This window comes from Pollachius pollachius, assembly GCF_949987615.1.
Source record: "Pollachius pollachius genome assembly, chromosome: 12".
Taxonomy (NCBI): domain Eukaryota; kingdom Metazoa; phylum Chordata; class Actinopteri; order Gadiformes; family Gadidae; genus Pollachius; species Pollachius pollachius.
The window spans coordinates 19,156,558-19,175,520 of record NC_136945.1 but is presented as its reverse complement, the minus strand read 5'-3'; the positions used below and the strand labels follow the sequence as shown (position 1 = coordinate 19,175,520).

Sequence of the window (18,963 nt, the reverse complement as noted above, 5' to 3'; positions counted from 1 at the left end):
GTCACTGGGCAGAGAGGTCTGCCGCTTAAGCTGTCTGGTCCCCCCCTACACTGATCAGACAAACACCTTTCTAAGGTGAGTCTTTGGAGGCTTAATGTAACTGTGAGAGATGGACTGCTGAGAGTTAAGTCTGAGGATATGCATCTGCTGGACTGAGCTGAGTGACATTCCTTCTGTTGATGAGCCTCACAAGGCTGTCAGTGAACCAGTGTCTCCATGTGTAGAGGGGGACTGGTTCTCGACCTTTGATTGGTATCAATACCTTTATATAAATAATGAGAAGACAGAGACAGCGATAAGGACTATACTTTTTAGATCTGTCATCTGTAATAAATCACCTTAATTATTTTACAAGAACATCATATTTAAGTTATAAAGTTGGGCCTTTGAATCGCGTTATATTGGCTGCAATACAAACGCAGAACTCCAGGTAACTCAGATAACTAAACTAGATGGTATCTAATCTAGTTGACTAGGGGATAACTAAACTAAAGGATTACAATACTAGATGTTATTAAACTAGATGACTAGAGGATAACTAAACTAGATGGTTGTTAAAGGGGCTCAGTGGTAGATTTGATCAACAGGTCTCTTACAACTATGTTCTAGATATGTAACCATTTAAAACGATATGTAGCTCATTATAAAGACTTGCCTATGACTGCGTATTTGACCAAACTCAAACTGAATAATTGGCCTGTGGGCCTTAGAAGACCTGGTGTCATGCGGAGGGCGTCAAAAGATTCCTGAATCTCTCATAGGAAAGCCAAGATGTGTTTGATATATTGGATGAGCGAGGTTGGCTAGGATCGAAACAACAAGAGAAACGACCATTCTGTGATCGAAAACGCTCACATAAACCGTGTGATCAGCATTCACTTTATTTACCAGCTTAGAAGTTGAATAAATAAAGTAGTACTCATACAAAACTGAATATACAGTTCAAACATTAACATGAACAACAGCAAATTATTGACTTGAGCATGTTTCAAATATTAGTTAAATAAGACAAGGGAAGGGAAAAAGACCCACAGCAGTTGAAAAGATTAATTAAGAAACAATGATTCAAAGTGTTCAAACTCTGGCTAAGTGACCTGACTCAAGTCAGGATTAGAAAAATAGACTTCTTACAAAAAGCACAAATCAGTTGTTCAAATGCCGAACATAATACTTCCTTGTTTCGATCACATTCATAAATCCTCAATAAAACCTCAAGACTATCTGACGATAAGAAGCCTTCTAGCAGCACTTCATGCAACCGGCTGGGGACAGCAAAGGGCTGAAGCCGCACAAACATCCTCAAAGCTGTGGTGGTCGGGGCACTGAGGGTGCCAGGTTGTTGAGGGAGTCGTGGCGCTGAGGTTGCCAGGTTGTTGAGGGAGTCGGGGCACTGAGGGTGCCAGGTTGTTGAGGGAGTCGGGGCGCTGAGGGTGCCAGGTTGTTGAGGGAGTCGGGGCGCTGAGGGTGCCAGGTTGTTGAGGGAGTCGGGGCGCTGAGGGTGCCAGGTTGTTGAGGGAGTCGGGGCGCTGAGGGTGCCAGGTTGTTGAGGGAGTCGGGGCGCTGAGGGTGCCAGGTTGTTGAGGGAGTCGGGGCGCTGAGGGTGTCGGGGTGCGCAGGGTGCTCAGTCCTCCCTGACCGTCACCCTCACCCGGTGCCAGGCGTTGCTCAGCACGCCTCTGAGGTTCCAGATGGGCGCCACCGAGTCGGGCTGCATGTTGTAGCTGTTGTCCACCGCCTTGCACACGATCTCCACCTCCTTCTCCCCGGGGGGCAGCGGCGCCACCACCTCCCACAGCTTCCAGGCCCAGGCGCGGCCCGGCGGCGGCGGCGGCGACAGGGCCTCCCCCTCCCCCTCCTCGCCCCTCAGTCGCGCCACCTGCCACGTCTTCCCCCCGTCCAGCGACACGTCCACGCGCACCACCTCCCGCCCGCCGCCGCTCCAGGCGTAGCCGCGCACCGTCACCTCGCCGGCGTCGCGCTCCAGCACCGCCCCGTCGGCGGGCTGCGTGATGGCCGACTGCACCGGCAGCTCCTGGATGGCGGGGGCCGACTTGAAGTCCACCGTGTCCCAGTCCGTGCCCGGGGAGAAGCCCTTGTAGTCGTTCTGCTGCCAGTGGCTGGCGCTCTCCTCCGGGCTGACGATCACCCTGCCCAGCCACTTGACGTTGCGGGCGCCCACGGTGCCGGGCACGACCACGCGCAGCGGGTAGCCGTGGTCGGCCGGCAGGTCCTCGCCGTTCATCTGGTACGCCAGCAGCACGTCGCCCTCCTCGCTCAGCGCCTTGTTCAGCGGGATGGACGCGCCGTAGGTGGTGCCCGACGCGTCCGCGTCCAGGCCCTCGAACTGCACGTGGCGGGCCCCGCCGGCCGCCTCGGGGCCCCAGCCCGCCTCTCGCAGCACGTCCCTGAGCAGGGCCCCGCTCCAGGTGGCGTTGCTGATGGCGGCGATGCCCCAGTTCAGCCCCTTCACCTGCTTCACGGCGTTCATCTCCGAGCGGCGGTTGCCGGCGCACTGCAGCGTGGCGGTCACCGTGTGCTTGGGGAAGCGGCTCTTGAGGTCCGCCAGCGAGAGGCTCAGGGGCCGCGGGAGGCCCTCCACGCGCAGCCGGTACGACGCGGGGTCGACGCGCGGCACGGGGAGGTGGTTCCGCTTGAAGAAGATGGCGGAGGGCGTGATGTAGCTGTCGCCCAGCAGCTCCGGCGGCGGCTCGGCGTTGAAGGGCTTGGCGCTGTTGACCCGCAGGACGGGGTGGCGCTGGGGGTCCCCGGAGTAGGGGTCCGACGGCTCCACCGCCCGCTGGCGCTTCTGGTCCTCGGGGTCCAGCTCCCCCACCTTGGGGGAAGAGAGAGAGAGAGAGAGAGAGAGAGAGAGAGAGAGAGAGAGAGAGAGAGAGAGAGAGAGAGAGAGAGAGACACAGACAGACAGACAGACAGACAGACAGACAGACAGACAGACAGACAGACAGACAGGTCGTCAACGAGGAGCTCAGATACAAACCTGGCCTCCCTGGAAGGGGTGAGTCAGGCTCCTCAGTCAGAGTAGAGAACCTCAGGATCCACAGCAGGTTGGATCATCCCAGAATATCATTCAAACAACACTTTACTCCTGACCCGAGGTGGTAATAATAATAATAAAAATACATGACTTATATAGCGCTTTTCCAAATACTCTGACGCTTTACAGAGTGAACACAGTAGAATCATTTAATAAGAACGTATACATATATAAAAGGAGGTAGGGAGAGAAGGGAAGGAGGTGGAAGCGGTGGAAGCAGTCTTAAAAGGGGGGTTTTGAGGGCCTGTTTAAACGAAGGGGGTGTGTTAGGTGTGTTAGGGTAGAGCCCTGAAGAGCCGCCCAGTGGAGGGCAGGGTCAGAACCAAGGCCCTCCGCGCCCACCTTGTAGTCCGACAGGATGTCCAGCACGTGGTCCTGGCTGTGGACGGCGTACAGCGCCCAGAAGGGCTCCAGGGCCCCGCCCGCCGCCAGCAGGATCTTATCCCCCCCGGGGTGCACGGCCACGAACTCGGTGATGTCGTAGACGCCGCCCCGGAAGGTGACCCAGACGCCGGCCTCCAGCGAGCCGTGCTTGGACACCTCGGCCTGGCTGAAGACGGGCAGCGCGGGCTCCACGGGGGCCGCCGGCCGCTCCGCCTGGAGAACAGAACGACGCGGGGTTACATCCCATCGGAAACACTAGACATAGATAGGCTGGATCTATAAACTAGATGCTATACATTCAACCCTGGCGTTCCCAGGGTTGAATGACTATTGAAATGGCGGTCTTCCTTTAGAGTTGAGGAGCAGTTTGTGACTTTTTCAATCATTTTGATTGTAATGCTATGATTGTTATTCAACACTGGATCCATTCTATGTTTGTCATGGATATGTACGTATTTTGTGATCGTATTACTTGATTTAGGCTGCATTATGAGTAATTTGTTGACAGCCTACTCCAGCTGGAGCGAGTTTACTAATGGCTATGACTTGATATAACTGCCGGTAAGCCTTGTTTATTATTCATGCCCTGATGAAGGCCTACGATGACCGAAACATGAGTTCTATTATGAATTAACCTATTTATTAAAGCTTTTTTAACTTTAAGAAGAGTGCCTTGGTCAGCTTATCTTTTTAGAAACTATGTTTTTGTATACCCAAGAGCACCTTCGCACTAACTGATTCATTTAATCAGAACTACGCCGTAGCCCTCAAACCTGTCTACCTTACATCCCGTCATGTTTGGTTTTGGAGCTGGTGACAGAAAGCTGCAGTTTGAAGCAGAGGCGGCATGTGGCTCAGGAGGTGGAGCGGGTTGGCTGGTAACCGGAAGGTTGCTAGTTCGATCTCCGGCTCCTAGCTGAGTGTCGAGTTGTCCCTAAGCAAGACGTCTCACCCCAACTGCTCCTGACGAGCTGGCTGTCACCACATCGGTGAATGTGTGCATGAATGGGCGAATGCTAGGCAATATTGGAAAGTGCATTGAGTGGCCACTGGTTCGAAAAGCGCTGTATAAATGCAGTTCATCTATTTAAAAACACACAGGCTCTCAAATGAAGAACAACATCTCCTCTAGGTCAGGAGGTCATGGTCGGGTTATCGTTGTGAACACTAATTACCTCACTGTAACTATTGCCATCATTTTCTTGGTAATAGTAAATCATGATCAGGTAATGGTGAGCAGCGCTCAGAAAACGCCTGGGAAGCGTAATGTGTGCCATGGATGGTGGTGATGAAACCTGCACCACTACTGTGCATGCTCTGTTTGTACAGTTCACTGCCTGACTTGGGCGATAACATTTTTCTCTTCTATTAACATTTGTCATGCGCCTGTCAGCCTCATTCCGCCCGGTCCCAAAGTACATGTTTGTGCTGGGGACAATCTTTGACAGAAAGCTCAGTAGTTTAGCATTCACTTGGACTATGCATAGCCTCCCCCCCTTAACATTACCCCGCCCCCCAGAGAGAGAGACAGACAGAGGGAGGAGGGACCGACATAGAGAGACACAGACAGACAGACAGACAGACAGACAGACAGAGAGAGGTCGTCACCCCCCCCCCCCCCCGCACTTATTGTATGTTGTACGTCCCTGCACTTAAAAGAGTTCTCAGCATCGTGTAGCATCTTACCCTAGCTATCTTTGTTGTGTACGGGGAATGGGTTAACCTAGTGATCGTTAGTGCTTGGCCCTTGTTTCTAAGAACATCCTTACTGCACCGACAGAGATATATCGTTGTTTCTCCCTCTTCTGACAAATGTACTTATTGTAAGTCGCTTTGGATTAAATGCCCTCGATGTAAATGTAAAGCCGTGGTTGGAGGCAGGCCGTGGGTCCAGAGAGTCCCACAGGCCGTCTGACCTTGTGGTGGTGGACGCCGTAGGCCAGGACGGCGCCGGTCCCAGCCAGCAGCCCGGCCAGGGCAGGCCTCCAGCGGGGGTCCTGGTAGGTCCGCCGGTCCTCACCCCCACCACTGCTGCTCCGGCTGCCCCACCCCACCCCGCACCATGACAGGGCTGGGGAGGCGGCTGGCCTGGCCCTGGGACGAGGACATGAACCAAGTCTTAGAGTACAAATGGTTAACGACACAAGGGGTAAGAGTCAGAGTCTCTCTCTAAGAAGGCTTCCTCAGACCAGACCTTGTCTCTGTAGCTTTGGTTAACTACACAAGGGTAAGAGTCTCTCTCTAAGAAGGCTTCCTCAGACCAGACCTTGTCTCTGTTGCTTTGGTTAACTACACAAGGGTAAGAGTCTCTCTCTAAGAAGGCTTCCTCAGACCAGACCTTGTCTCTGTTGCTTTGGTTAACTACACAAGGGTAAGAGTCTCTCTCTAAGAAGGCTTCCTCAGACCAGACCTTGTCTCTGTTGCTTTGGTTAACTACACAAGGGTAAGAGTCTCTCTCTCTACGGTAGAAGACTTCATCAGACGAGACCGTATCTCTGTAACTTTGGTTAACTACACAAGGGTAAGAGTCTCTCTCTCTACGGTAGAAGACTTCATCAGACGAGACCGTATCTCTGTAGCTTTGGTTAACTACACAAGGTTCAGTAAGAGTCTCCCTTTCTAAGAAGACTTCCTCAGACGAGACCTTGTCTTTGTAATTTTGGTTAACTACACAAGGTTCAGTCAAGAGTCTCTCGAAGGAAAAGGCTTCCTCAGACGAGACCTTATCTCTGTAGCTTTGGTTAACTAGACAAGGTTCTGTCAGAGTCTCTCTCTCTAAGGTAGAAGACTTCCTCAGACCAGACCTTATCTCTGTAGCTTTGGTTAACTACACAAGGTTCAGTCAGAGTCTCTCTCTCTAAGATAGAAGACTTCCTCAGACCAGACCTTATCTCTGTGGCTCTGCCACCACTGCTGATTAGACGGTCTTATCAGGGAAAAAAGGGCCAGCAAACGAGTGCCGGGCTGATAGCCCACGAAGCAGAAGCCAGCTCATACAGGAGCTGATGATCCTGCTGGCTAATGCTAGATAAAGAGTCACCTGTGAAGAAGGCTGAATCAATTCATCAGAAAAGGTTCATTTAAGAAAGGGAGAAAGAAAACCTGCGTGTGTCATGAATTCCCTTGACAAATCATCTGTCCTGCGTGATTCTATAATCAACGGAGACCAAGGTGGGTGAGTCACCCGCCAATAGAGGAAATGAATGAGAAACCATTTAAATTTGACAACCTTTGCCTCGTAACACCAGCTTCAATAAAGGAGGCAAACTTTTTTGATTGCCCGCGTACCTTTGAGCCTGGGCAGGACTCAGCCCTGCAGTCAGCCGTCGGCAGCGTCGCAGCAGCAGCAGCATCTCATCGATGTCCTGCCGAGAGGTAAAGAGGTTCAACGTTAGACGCAAGGTACTGGAGGCAGAGACAGGGCGTCCCCGTCCCTCAAGTTCACGCTCTGTCCCTCTGCGGAGATCCGCGGGGGGTCACGTCTTCAGACCAGCAGCCCCTGGGTCAGGGAGGGGATCAGGAGGAGGAGGAAGGCTCTAGAGGAGTTACTCGACGTCATTAAAACATTAAAACATTCCAAAGGTTTGTGCTTTACACCAGCACAGCGCCTCAACCACCTCCAGTTGGCCACACAGAGGGAACAGTGACAGGACGTCCCACAGAGGGAACAGTGACAGGTTGTTGTATGTGGAAACAAGCTGGGGTGAAGTCGTGTAAATAGGCTCTAGTTTTCTTATGAGAAAAAATTACTTGAGTGGGGAAAGGGCCACGACTACAACTAAGGCATGAAAGACATTAAGACCTGCCTTTATGATCCCTGATACGATACTTTGATTAAAAGGACTGTTACATTACATCATTTAGAATTCTAGTGATTTATATCATGGCTAGACATGCCAAGTAACATTTTGTCATTTCGATAGCAAAACTAAAGTATGTGAATGGGTTCAACAATATAAAAAACTACATTTGACTAAATTGGTTCTTATAATACAATAATTACAGTGTGCATGTTTTGCCAGTTTATGCTGAATACATTTTGAATCACAATTACAGAATTCCGAAGTGCAGGCCAATTCATATTTAAATAGAACATTGTTTTAAATTTTGCGTTCATTGTATTATTTATTTATATGTATAATTATTTGACCAATTTTACCCAGCTCCCCATTAACCCCATTCAGTGGAACATTAAGCACGTTTACAACAGAAGCTTTGATGGTTTAATGATGACAGCCCCATTATCAGCAGACAACATTATCAGGTTTCAAATAATCAGTCAATGGAGCTGTAAATGGATAACGATTTCCCACCTCAGTCCTTATGTAATATACACGTTTATGATTCGAGTGGTTCCTTCAGAGGGTAGGGAGTCCCATAATTAACTCGGGCGTCTGTTCCTTGTCCCGCAGATGTTAATATTTACTTTCACTATACAAAAAAGAGCAAGGAGTAACGCATCATTTTTAGTAAGTCGATTTCCCAATGCAAATCGCTGGGTTACAGGTTGGACCTTACGGTCTTCGTCCTGCTTGATTTGCTCAAGCACTAGTCAGCTACTATTATACTGCACTACAGTATTATAACCTACATTTCTTTATACCACCAGCTCGTGGTGTTTAGAAGAACAGTCAGCAGTCGACTAGAAGTAGAAGCAGTCGACTAAGTGGAATATACATGAAGTCCCTTAGATGTTAACACATAAATCCGTTTGATGAAGAGGGTGGTAGGCCTGTTCGTAGTCATTCCTGTAATGGTAGGACTGTTCTCTCCATTTAACTCCCAGTAGGACTGTCCTGTCCGTTCAACTCCCAGTAGGCCTAGTCTCTCCATTTAACTCCCAGTAGGAATGTCCTGTCCGTTCAGCTCCCAGTAGGCCTAGTCTCTCCATTTAACTCCCAGTAGGACTGTCCTGTCCGTTCAACTCCCAGTAGGACTGTCCTGTCCGTTCAGCTCCCAGTAGGCCTAGTCTCTCCATTTAACTCCCAGTAGGACTGTCCTGTCCATTCAGCTACCAGTATTTAGACACTTTCCGAAGGTATGGTTTCATGAATGCATGTCATTCATGAAATTCATTCTTGATTGGTAATACTCGGTACAAACTAAATCGTCAAAACTATGTTTCAGAAGATGACATTTTCGTTTTCTAACTTAACTTATGGGTTTCGAATCTGTTGGAATATTTGCATAGTCCTACATACGCCCAGATCAGTCCTGCAGACATAGGGACAAATGCTGAACTAGTTTCACCTATTTGAACCAAGTCCAGCCACAAGCATTGTGCAGGTAAACATAAGGGACAATGGCGCATGCACTCACAATATTAGGGATAAGTCACTTTCATTGCCTGCTAATTCCCGGATTGCTGCTACCGCCGGTGTTGTGCAACACTTCATCTGACAGGTCGATGACCCTTTATGGTGATAACTAAACAAAGCTCAATATTAGCTTTTTTTGCATCCAAACAAAAGACGTCACTAACCTTTATCTCCTAAAAACGCGTGTTGGCAGGATAACTCGGACCCAGTGATGCTATCCACGATTCAGAGTAGAGCAGAGAGTTTAACAACACCCAGCCTCTTGTTGGAAACCAGAAGCTACTGAAACACGTGGACAAACACGTTCAAAACCGCTACGACGCTCCTGTTAAACAATTTACTACCAGCTCACAAAAAGAGCAGCTGGACAGAAGGGATGTTCAAGACCGCTACGACGCTACCGTTTACAGTTCAGTACCCAATCGCAACAACCGCTGCAGGTCGACGCCCATGTTTTTGAACAATAGGAATTCTATGGTCAGTCGCGCCGCAAGAGCATGTACACAATTATGACCAGGAAAAGCATCTCCTGCTCATGTTTCTTATCGTCATCTATTTTGAACCAACTGCCCGATTGCAATGATTTTATTTCCAATATCAAGTGTTGGGTGGTGCCGGTGGACACCACCCAACACTGATGACCCCCTGAGTGAGTCACCAAGACATTAGGACTAGTGTCAGGTGTGAAATCACGTCAGCAGCTCAACATAAGGTAGTTTTCGCTTCAACATGCATATGATTTATATTGCAAACGCTTGGATAAGTCTGTTTGGATCGGCATTCCATTTCTTAATTTTCAAAAACTTCCCATACTTTGACCATTCTAAATACCTTTTGGTGTCGTACTTTGAAACGTCATCACTTTGTATGTTGTTCATTGTTCAAACACCGTCTAGGCTTATCAGAAAGATATCAATATTGACACTAGCAACACCTGGAAACCCTGCCACATCCCAAAATATGAACATGATGACTTGATGAGTATATATAATTTTTTAGCTGGATCATTTCAGTGCAAACCAGAGTAAGATAATAGAGCAGAAATCTCACGAAACGTACCCATTTACAAACATACCTTACATAATTGTATGGAGAGCAGCCTGGTCACACTGCTTTGCAGCACTAATCCATGGCCATATTTGAAAAAGGCAAGCTAGCACATTTATTTGCAAGTTAAGACCACAACATTGTGTCAAGTTTAAATACAATTTAGTATCCAGAAAAAAAACAATACAGAAAAAAGACTACAGTTAAATCGTGGTAGTACGAAACATGTCTCTCTCGCTCCCGGAGGTTAGGTGAGCACACATGAGCAGCCCAATAGGTCCGTAAGATGCTCACTGCAGATACAAGTTCTTGATGGTCTTCATCAAGGCTCCTGTTAATCACGCTTCTTTCTCCGCGACCGAACGGCCTCAGCGTGTAGTTCCAGTCCAAACCTGAAGAGGTCACTGCTGAGTCATCTTGGCCGCCTCCGCTTTGATGAGTGAAATGAGCTCGAGGTTGATGAGGAAGACGAATCGCAACCCTGCAATCTGAACGACACAAACACGCTGTTCAAGTTTCAGCAGCAGACTAATGGATGAGGTGTTTGTTTCAGACGGTAAAGGCGCGTTACCCACTTCCACCACAGAGTTGTTGTTAAGTTTCCACTTGTTGCCGGACAGAACTGGTCTGCCATCGATGTAGATTGGACGACGACCCTCGTTGGCGATGAAGAAATCTCCATTATTCTTCAGCTTAATAATTCCTGTAAAAGTCAATATTTCAGATATAGATACAGAAGGGAAGTCAGAGATTGTGGGCAATAAAAAGGGACCTTCCTGGGGAAGCCAATTGTTAAGCGCAGTGATATACTGATAATTAACCAATAACAATGTCTACTTATGGGGGACTTTCTATGCATGAGCACAGAAGGCTTTCCAGACCGTCCAGTTTAATAAGAAAATAAAACATTTTATGTAGCAGCCCTATACAAGACGTATTATAGTGTGGATGGGGGATAAAAAGCAGGTCATATGAAACTAGGATCATAATGATGTAATAAGAAGAGCCTAATGAAATTCAATACAAATCAAATGGCATAAGGAAGATCTAAAAAAACAGTGCATGAGAACAGGGAATATTCATGGGAAAAGGAATAAAAAAAATGCAAAACCCAATAAAATGTAATAAAATGACAGGAGGCAGAGCGAGGAGGGTATTTGCGGCTGTAAAGCAGCCACTGTCACCGCGGGGGGGGGGATCACCTTGTTTCCTGGAGATCTTCCAGGCGGGCCCCTCCAGTGACAGGTCCACGTCGATCTGTTTGTCCTTGGTCGCTCTGCCCAGGGTAATCTGGGCCACACAGACAGACGCGGCGTTAATCTAAACATCTAATCTAAACATTGTTTTCCTCAACGTTGTAGTCCATGCGCTGTGTGTTTGTTCTCCATGTTTTAGTCCTGTGTTGTTTCTCCCTTTCCATCTAAAAAGGGCCACAATTGAAACAAGCCTTTGGGCTTTATTGTGTTTTTTTAATCCTTTTGAACACTCCTGTTAATTGTTGTTCAGTAAAGTTTTCAATCAATCAATCAATCAGACGTTTCATTTACATTTAGGGCGTTTAGCAGGGGCTTTTATCCAAAGCGACTTACAACGGTTAATGGACACATTCACACCGACGGCGGAGTCGACCACGCAAGGCGACAGCCAGCTGGGAGCAGTCAGGGTGAGGTGCCTCGCTCAGGGACACCTCGACACTTGGCTAGGAGGAGCCGGGGCTCGAACTAGCAACCTTCCGGTTAGCAGCCGACCCCGCTCTACCTCCTGAGCTACGCCGACCCATTACCCAGTCAGCCTGAGCTTCAGGCCCACTGCGTTGAGGTGTCCTGTGGCGGGGGGGTCTTACCTCTCTGGACCTCATGAGGTAGCGCACCATGCGGCCCCGCAGCGCAGCCAGGGTCTGGTTGTCGAAGTCCGGGACGTTCATTCCTGAGGAGAACCACAGGAGGAAGAAGCTTGTCTCTCCACTAGGGCCGGGCCATTCGGCCTAAAAATAAAATCTGATTTTTTTCAAACCAAACCTGACGATTGATTTTAATCTATTGTTTTCTATAAGTGAAAAATCTATATATTTTTTGAGTTTGGATTTTATTTGAGGAATAACAATGATTAACAAAAAGCCAAATAAATAGCACATCTCCCACGCTTCTGCATGCCTCAGTTTAACATCTATGAAATCGCCCAGCTCTACCCTCCACGCCCAATAAACGGGGGTGCAGAGAGGCGGTAAACAGGGGCCTACTGACCGGTGATGCTGTCCACCAACACCTGCCAGCGGGGCAACTCCTGCTCCAACTGGCGGATCTCCCGCTTCTGGTGCCGGTCGGAGATCATCAGCTCTGAGGGAATAATCAGAGCCATGAAGGGGCGGGCCACAGACCTGCTGCTGGACAGCCCGTCATAGGCTGACCCAGGGAGATAACATCGCAACATAGAGGGCAGTAGCCAATCGGAGATCCCATTGCGATGAATGCTTACCATGCTCCAACACCTCGTCCCTGCTGTCCCTGTGTCAAACACACGGAAAAACACAAGCTAGTGAGCAGAACGCATGAGACTCAACTCATCACGGAACAGTTCTCACCAGAGCAACACTAAAGGGATTCAAGGAATGAGGCGGTTCCCTTACTTTAGTTTGGCCTCATCGACCATCTGCTCAGCGTCAGAGAAGTTGAGGACCTGGTCACCCTTCGGTAGGGGCTGGACTGTAACACACCACCATCAGACACGAGTTTATTAGGCTGTTGTCCTCGCCTCCATTCACTCACTCACACCGCCCTGACTGGACAGCCCCATTTACTTCACGTTCCATTAATTCTCTAAATATGTAGAACATCTGATCAGTTGTATTTCCACTGATCGGCGAAACACATCTGTACTATAAATCCGAAACATGAGTCACGCTTTGAAACCTCCACAGGGGAACTGCCGCCGAGACCAGACCATCACAGAGAGTGAGGACCAGGTGATACTAGCCCAGTTCTAAGGAGAAGACCCACCACTCTGGTCCTCCAGGAGGTAGTACTGCTTGAGCAGCTGCCAGTGGACCAGAAGGCTCTTGGGGGTCCTGGAGGGGTGGAACACGCTGGGGTACTTGCTCAGAAGCTCTTGGAACACCTCCAGCTTCGGCTGACTGGTCTGTAAGGTCGGAGAGACACAAAGTCATCTCTTGTTTTGACTCTGGGATATGACTAAGAAATGTAAACAGATTTGCATTTTATCACAGTATATATAGAAAACACTAAATAGCAGTATAATATTAGAATCATAACACCAGTGTGATATTGCGGTGATTCATCCGCACTGTACATTCACATCCACAGGGTACATTCACACAGTCATCAAGTGGCGGACTGCCATGTTGGTTTATATGAGACAATGGCGCCCCTTAGTGTTGCATTACATGCACTTTCAAGGTGTTGTATACCCTACATGCAAGTCATCAGCCTCCCATCAGCCTTAACAAGTGTAATGTTTATAATGTTAGCCAAACAGTTTGTTGATCACGAACAACATGTCATATAAGACACTGAGTTTGACATGAAGATAGGAAGAGCACTATGATTATCACTGCATGGGGTGCAAAAAAAATGATTCAATCCACAAGTATCATTCCCTCCACGGATCTTTCCGGTATTTACCGAGCCGATCTTTGCCATCAGGGCCTCCTCCGCCTGGCTGAAGAGGGCCTTGCTCTGGATGGCAGCGATGGTCTCTGGGTGGAGCTGGCGCATGGCCTGCCACGCCAGCCTGGGGTTCGGCGACAGGATGGAGAAGGGTTAGGTGACGACGAGACCAGAAGGAGTACAAAAGGAGAGAGAGATGCAGAGAGCGGTTCAGAGACTCGTCTTACTTTGAGATGACCGGGTCGTAGAGCAGAGCGTACCATCGCTCCTTGATCTCCCGGAAGGTGAAGCGACAGCTGAACTTCACGCCAAGGTGGACCGAGGTGAGGTCTGTGGTCTGCAGGACGCAGAAGAACCCATATGCAATCAGATTCAGAAGAACCCATATGCAATCAGATTCAGAAGAACCCATATGCATCAGACTCAGAAGGACCCATATGCATGCATCAGACGAATCTCACCTGTAGGACAGCAGAACTCACCTGTAAAACAGCGTTGATGAGCAGGAGGTCGTCGGTGGGTTTCCAGCGGCCCAGGTCTTTTGTGATTTGCAGCGGCTGCTTGCTCTTCTTCACCCTCTTGGCGATGGGAGGGGGGCTGACCACCATGGTGAGGGGGGGTGTAAGAGTAGTGCTGGACTTTGTCACCTGAAACGAAGGGTTTGAAATTGGGGGAGAAGCAATCAATCAAAAAGCTCTGAACATCCGTCTTATAAGTGTAGTATTATAATTGGAGCGTTGTTGATGTCTCCGTTACCTTCTTTTTCTCATTGGACGAAGGCTCGCTCCCTGAGCAGCGGATTGGCTCTATGACTGGAGGGCCTTTCACTCTGGTTGAGGACTTCACCAGGCTGCTCTCCACCAGCTCATCGTCAAACTTCTTCCTCTTAATAGACCTAAAAAGATGAACATTGTTTGCATTCATACATAGGTAAATCTGACATGGCTTGATTGTCTCAGACATCTTTGTGGTTTTATGCTAGTTTAATTATCCGACACATATGGAAATGAAGGCCATCACACCTGGACGAACTCCTCCGTTTGGGAATTCCACCGCCGAAGGCTTGGGTAGTCGTCCTCTTCAGATCCTTCTTCCCTGCGGGCTCCTCATCCTCCGACCGACTCTGAGCTCCGGCCGCTGCCATCTGCGGGCCTGCAGGGCCCCCCGCCTGCATCTAGTCCCACACGGAGGTGGAGGGCACGTCAGATGTCATGGCTGTATGCTAGACCTATTGTATCCTGAATAAACCTTTACTTTAAGGGACCTAGAGACCCTCTGAACCGACTAAAGACACGGAGATCATGCAGAAGGTTCTGCACCAGAACCCCAGCAGTACACAGCCGATCCAGTTGGCCGGAGACACACATGCATGATCCCAAACATAATAAACGCGTGTGATGCTCCCACAACCGACGATGTGTTCACGTCAACATTGAACATTCCTGTGTGTGTCTGGCCTGGTGTTGTTATTGAGACACAGACACAGCAGGTGCTAGTAGCTACACAGCTAACCACATCTGCATGGTTAACGTTAGTTCAACGTCTTGTAGCATCGGAGCCTGCAGTGTGATATGGGCACCAGATACACAAAGAAACATCTCGAATCACTCTTTGAGAGTCAGAACACAGGCTAGCTACAGGCTTTACTATCGTTTTTATCATGATACTGGAACTAGCATCAGCTAGCTCCCTTAGCTGGACTATATATATTGATTAATCCCGCCAAATCACTCACCTCGGTTAAATCTTTTTGTAAGCCGACAGATTTCAGTGCATCTAGAGTCGTAGCATCCCAGGCAGTAGCTACGTCTGTTTTATATCAATATAACAGGAGGAGCTAAGCTAAAATGTTTAGCTTTGTTAGCTACAGTTAGCTACGTGTTCTTCTTCTACCGCTTTTAGTTTATTTGGTGACTGGGAGGAGATGTGTACCCAACAAAACCCTCTCGCCCCCTGTTGGAGAAACATGGGACTCCACCCTATAGATACTATAGATACCTGAATACTTTAGGCTAACTAAAACGGGTGTGTGTGTGTGTGTATATATATATATACTTTTTTTTAATTATTATTTTACTACTATCAACTCGGTATTTGAATTTCTATGTTTGAGGTAGTTAATGATTTGCATGATACAGTAAACATCTTAAGAGAAATGGAGGTTGCATCAATGCTCTGTCTATTTCAAAGTTCTTATTTTCCCTCAGCATTACAAAGAGGAAGAAGGAAGGGCAGACAGACAGAAACGCAGGTATATTATCATATTATCATATATTAATAAATAGATAAAGAACACTAAATAGCAATGGAGATTTTCTGGGCATATGTTTTTATTATAAACAATGTGGAACAGAACGAGACATGTATTGCAAGATATTGGTTTGCTGTTGCAAATGAGTGCATTGTAATACAATGTCCAGGCTCATGGCCATGCCCAACAGTAACCAGAAACCTCAGCACTATTTCTTAGAAATAAGTGCCTACGTGTCTAAACAGGAGCTTATCAGACTTTCAAGGTGAGCCACCAGGTAAACATGGGGAAAGAGGGTCTTTTTTAAAAAGGAATATTAACGGGTGCCCCTCAAAGTAGCACCAACACTTATTTACACAAATGACTATTTAGAGGAGGATAAAGGTCTGGTAGATAACCATCATGCTACAAGTTTATACAAAACGATTGGATGGCCGTTTGAATACACACATTTCCATAATGTGCAACATCATACTAAATACAGACTTCAGATCGTAAAGGTTCAAAAAGGTTTACAAAATAGCACCCACTGTCACTTTGCACGTTAGCTTTAGACATGAAAAAATATTCTAAGGTAGATAAATACATATAAACACATATATACATTTACAGACTACATAATATATACAGAAAGTCGACTGTGCTGTATTCCGGACGTTTGAAATGTGGAAATAATTATTATTAAAAGGGATTAGTTTTTCAAGTAACAGCTGCCATTCCTAGAATTACAGTATTTACATACTAGTTAGACACATAAAGACAATGTATTTCTGATAATTCACCATGATCATCTTATAAAAAGACACATTACAACACACACAGCTACATCTGGCCTGAATGAATTACAGAACGCCTCGGCCCATTCTGTCGTCTCAAGTGATTTAAGTAAATCAGAAGAGCCCCAGGGCCTGAATCTATTGTAGCCATCTGGAGCGAGCAACAAGGAGAAGTCCTCCTCACTGTATCTTTCTCTGGGAAGGACGAGTCTAGTGTTATCGATTTCCCTGTAACTGACTCAAAGAAACATCTCATATCACATGTTGAGAGTCAGAACACAGGTTATTCGTTACTATCATGAGACTAGTGCTAGCATAAGCTAGGAGAAGTCCTCTTCACAGTATCTTTCTATCGGACGGACAAGTCTAGTCTTATCGATTTCCCCGTAGCTGAAGCAGTCAGAACTAGGGGTCACAGGTCAACAAACTGGAGGTTGACATCCCGGTCGGGGACCAGAAGCGTTCGGGTCATTGGCTTCACGTCTCCTCCTGCTGGGTCGGGCTTCACCTCGAACTCCATCACAATCTGGAGGATCCAGGAACAACCATTTTTCATTAATGGTGGTGTGACAGAGATGATACTGTTGTTTTATTTCTGAAAACGGGGATTACCCATTTAAAGGGAAAACTATGGCATGTTCAACAGATACGATTGGCCTGTAGATAGCTCTATGCTTCAATAATGGAGGGATTCACAATGGAACGAATTCTATTTACTTTTACAGTACTTTTACATTACATTTAGGGCATTTAGAAGACACTTTTTTCCAAAGTGACTTACAGTAAGCACATTTGTCAGAAGAAAGGGAAACAACAATATATCTTAGTCGGTACAGTAAGGATATTCATAGAACCAAGTGCCAAGCACTAGCAATTGTTAGGTTAACCCAAACCCCCGAATACAATGGATCCAGGTCCCAGCTGTTCTGTTATCGGGATTTTCGACTAAGCAATTAGCAATAAACAGTTCACATTACTATTGAGAGAGACTGTCAATGCATTTCAGGAAGTATGTGTACTGGGACACGAGTGAATGTTCTGGAACCCGTTTAAAGAGAGTGAGAGGAGTGAGTCAACTGACCCGGGCGAGTGCGAGGTAGAGCTCGAGCTCAGCGATGCGCCTTCCCACACAGCTGCGCTTTCCGACGCCAAACGGCACCGAGGCGTACGGGTGGTGGCTCTGATCCCGGCTCAGCCAGCGCCGCGGCTGGAACTCATCCGGGTTCGGGAATATCGCAGGGTCCCGGGAGGTGGCGAAATGGCACAGTGTGATCAGAGTCTGGGGAGGTCAGACGTAGGGTTAGAGATCTGCAGCGCGATCTTCAGCATGAGTCAATGTTTTGATCTGATCAATTATAATAAAGAAGTGTCAATAAAGTGATTATAATCGTATTGATTTTACATCACAGCGCCAGGTGAATTTGTGAATGGATGGAAGCTAGCAGATGGAGTATTTTAAATCCCTACGGACAAAACAAAAGATGAGCTTACATTTTTGGGAATGAGGAAGCCTCCAAGCTCCATGTCTCCCTCTGTGAGGACCCGGGCGTTGGCAGGGATAACCGGGTACAGCCTGACGAAACACAAATGTCATGGTTATCCCTAACCGGTTACAGTCTGAAGAAACCAGTGTAATGGTTATAGTATGTTGACGGTATGAACTCAGAGCTGGTGAATAATAGTGATCACTGGTTGGTTACAGTGTGAACTCAGAGCTGGTCGAGGTTAGGTTATGGTTATGGTTATGGTTGAGTTGTGGTTCTTCGTACCGGTGGGCCTCTTTGACGGTGGCCTTCAGGAGGGGCATGCGAGCCACGTCCGCAGCCTCGGGTATTTGACGATCTCCGAGGACGGACAGCACCTCCTCTCGAAGGGACGCCTGCACCTCAGGGTGGCGGGATAGCTCGTACAGCGACCAGGACAGGGTGCTGGAGATCTAGGAGGAAGGACCAGGGAGCGATTAACATCTCCGCCCACAGTGTCAGTGGGAATGGGCCAGATGTTTCTAGGAAGCTGAATATTAAGAGGTTTCTAGTTAATATTTAGAGGTTTCTAGTTAATATTAAGATGGTTCAAGTTAGCTGAGTATAAAAATGTTTCTGGTTGATATTAAGTGGTTTCTAGTTAATATTTCAATGTTTCTACTTAATATTTAGATGTTTCTAAGTAATATTTAGATGTTTCTAGTTAATATTTCAATGCTTCTAGTTAATATTTAGATATTTCTAGTTAATATTAAGATGTTCCTAGTTAATATTTAGATGTTTCTAGTTAATATTTAGATCATTCCTTATTAGCTGAATATTTAGATGTTTCCAATTAGCTGATATTTACATGTTTCTAGTTGAATATTGAATTGTTTCTATTCAACTGAATATTTCAATGTTTCTAGTTAGCTGAATATTTCTAGCTAGCTGAACATTGAGAGGTTTTAACAGTATAGACAGAGGATTCAGGGTTCTTACGGTGTCCACCCCAGCCAGGAGGAGCTCGGTCACGTTGCTGTAGA

General features: G+C 47.3%; 3 protein-coding genes across 4 annotated transcripts in view; all 3 read right to left on the bottom strand.

The window, feature by feature from the left end:
* Positions 1–893: 893 nt before the first annotated feature.
* Positions 894–9,033, bottom strand: suox (sulfite oxidase). Its single transcript, XM_079747426.1, has 5 exons — positions 8,922–9,033; positions 6,728–6,804; positions 5,356–5,533; positions 3,398–3,652; positions 894–2,833 (listed from the first exon to the last, which is right to left on the bottom strand). The coding sequence occupies exons 2-5, from the start codon at positions 6,790–6,792 to the stop codon at positions 1,622–1,624; spliced, it is 1,710 nt and encodes a 569-aa protein (XP_079603552.1). The 5' UTR covers positions 6,793–6,804; positions 8,922–9,033; the 3' UTR covers positions 894–1,621.
* A 559-nt stretch (positions 9,034–9,592) lies between these two features.
* mcrs1 (microspherule protein 1) lies at positions 9,593–15,311 on the bottom strand. Of its 2 annotated transcripts, XM_079747559.1 has the most exons (14): positions 15,163–15,311; positions 14,450–14,601; positions 14,184–14,322; positions 13,910–14,074; positions 13,655–13,764; positions 13,443–13,551; positions 12,801–12,939; positions 12,431–12,506; positions 12,280–12,308; positions 12,048–12,140; positions 11,648–11,730; positions 11,007–11,094; positions 10,380–10,507; positions 9,600–10,292 (listed from the first exon to the last, which is right to left on the bottom strand). In XM_079747559.1, exons 2-14 carry the CDS (start codon positions 14,599–14,601, stop codon positions 10,206–10,208), a joined length of 1,398 nt encoding a protein of 465 aa, XP_079603685.1. In that variant the 5' UTR covers positions 15,163–15,311; the 3' UTR covers positions 9,600–10,205. The 2 variants fall into 2 exon arrangements, with proteins under 2 accessions (XP_079603684.1, XP_079603685.1); XM_079747558.1 differs by having other exon boundaries at positions 9,593–10,507.
* A 1,555-nt stretch (positions 15,312–16,866) lies between these two features.
* cyp27b1 (cytochrome P450, family 27, subfamily B, polypeptide 1) overlaps positions 16,867–18,963 on the bottom strand; it is a gene marked incomplete at both ends in the record, with an annotated part of 4,445 nt that continues 2,348 nt past the window's right edge. Inside the window, 5 exons of the mRNA XM_079747565.1 lie at positions 16,867–16,980; positions 17,536–17,733; positions 17,946–18,027; positions 18,224–18,390; positions 18,920–18,963. The exon at positions 18,920–18,963 is cut by the window's right edge and continues 120 nt beyond it. Coding sequence (XP_079603691.1) covers positions 16,867–16,980; positions 17,536–17,733; positions 17,946–18,027; positions 18,224–18,390; positions 18,920–18,963 — 605 coding nt within the window. The remainder of the gene's footprint in view (positions 16,981–17,535; positions 17,734–17,945; positions 18,028–18,223; positions 18,391–18,919) is intronic.

Coding starts and splice junctions, on each gene's coding strand:
- suox (XM_079747426.1), bottom strand. CDS start 6,792: ATGCTGCTGCTGCTGCGACGCTGCCGACGGCTGACTGCAGGGCTGAGT. Junction 3,653..5,355: donor ACGGCGTCCACCACCACAAG/GTCAGACGGCCT, acceptor TCTGTTCTCCAG/GCGGAGCGGCCGGCGGCCCC. Junction 2,834..3,397: donor ACATCCTGTCGGACTACAAG/GTGGGCGCGGAG, acceptor TCTTCCCCCAAG/GTGGGGGAGCTGGACCCCGA.
- mcrs1 (XM_079747558.1), bottom strand. CDS start 14,601: ATGCAGGCGGGGGGCCCTGCAGGCCCGCAGATGGCAGCGGCCGGAGCT. Junction 11,095..11,647: donor ACCTCATGAGGTCCAGAGAG/GTAAGACCCCCC, acceptor TGTGTGGCCCAG/ATTACCCTGGGCAGAGCGAC. Junction 10,508..11,006: donor GAAGATCTCCAGGAAACAAG/GTGATCCCCCCC, acceptor TGACTTTTACAG/GAATTATTAAGCTGAAGAAT.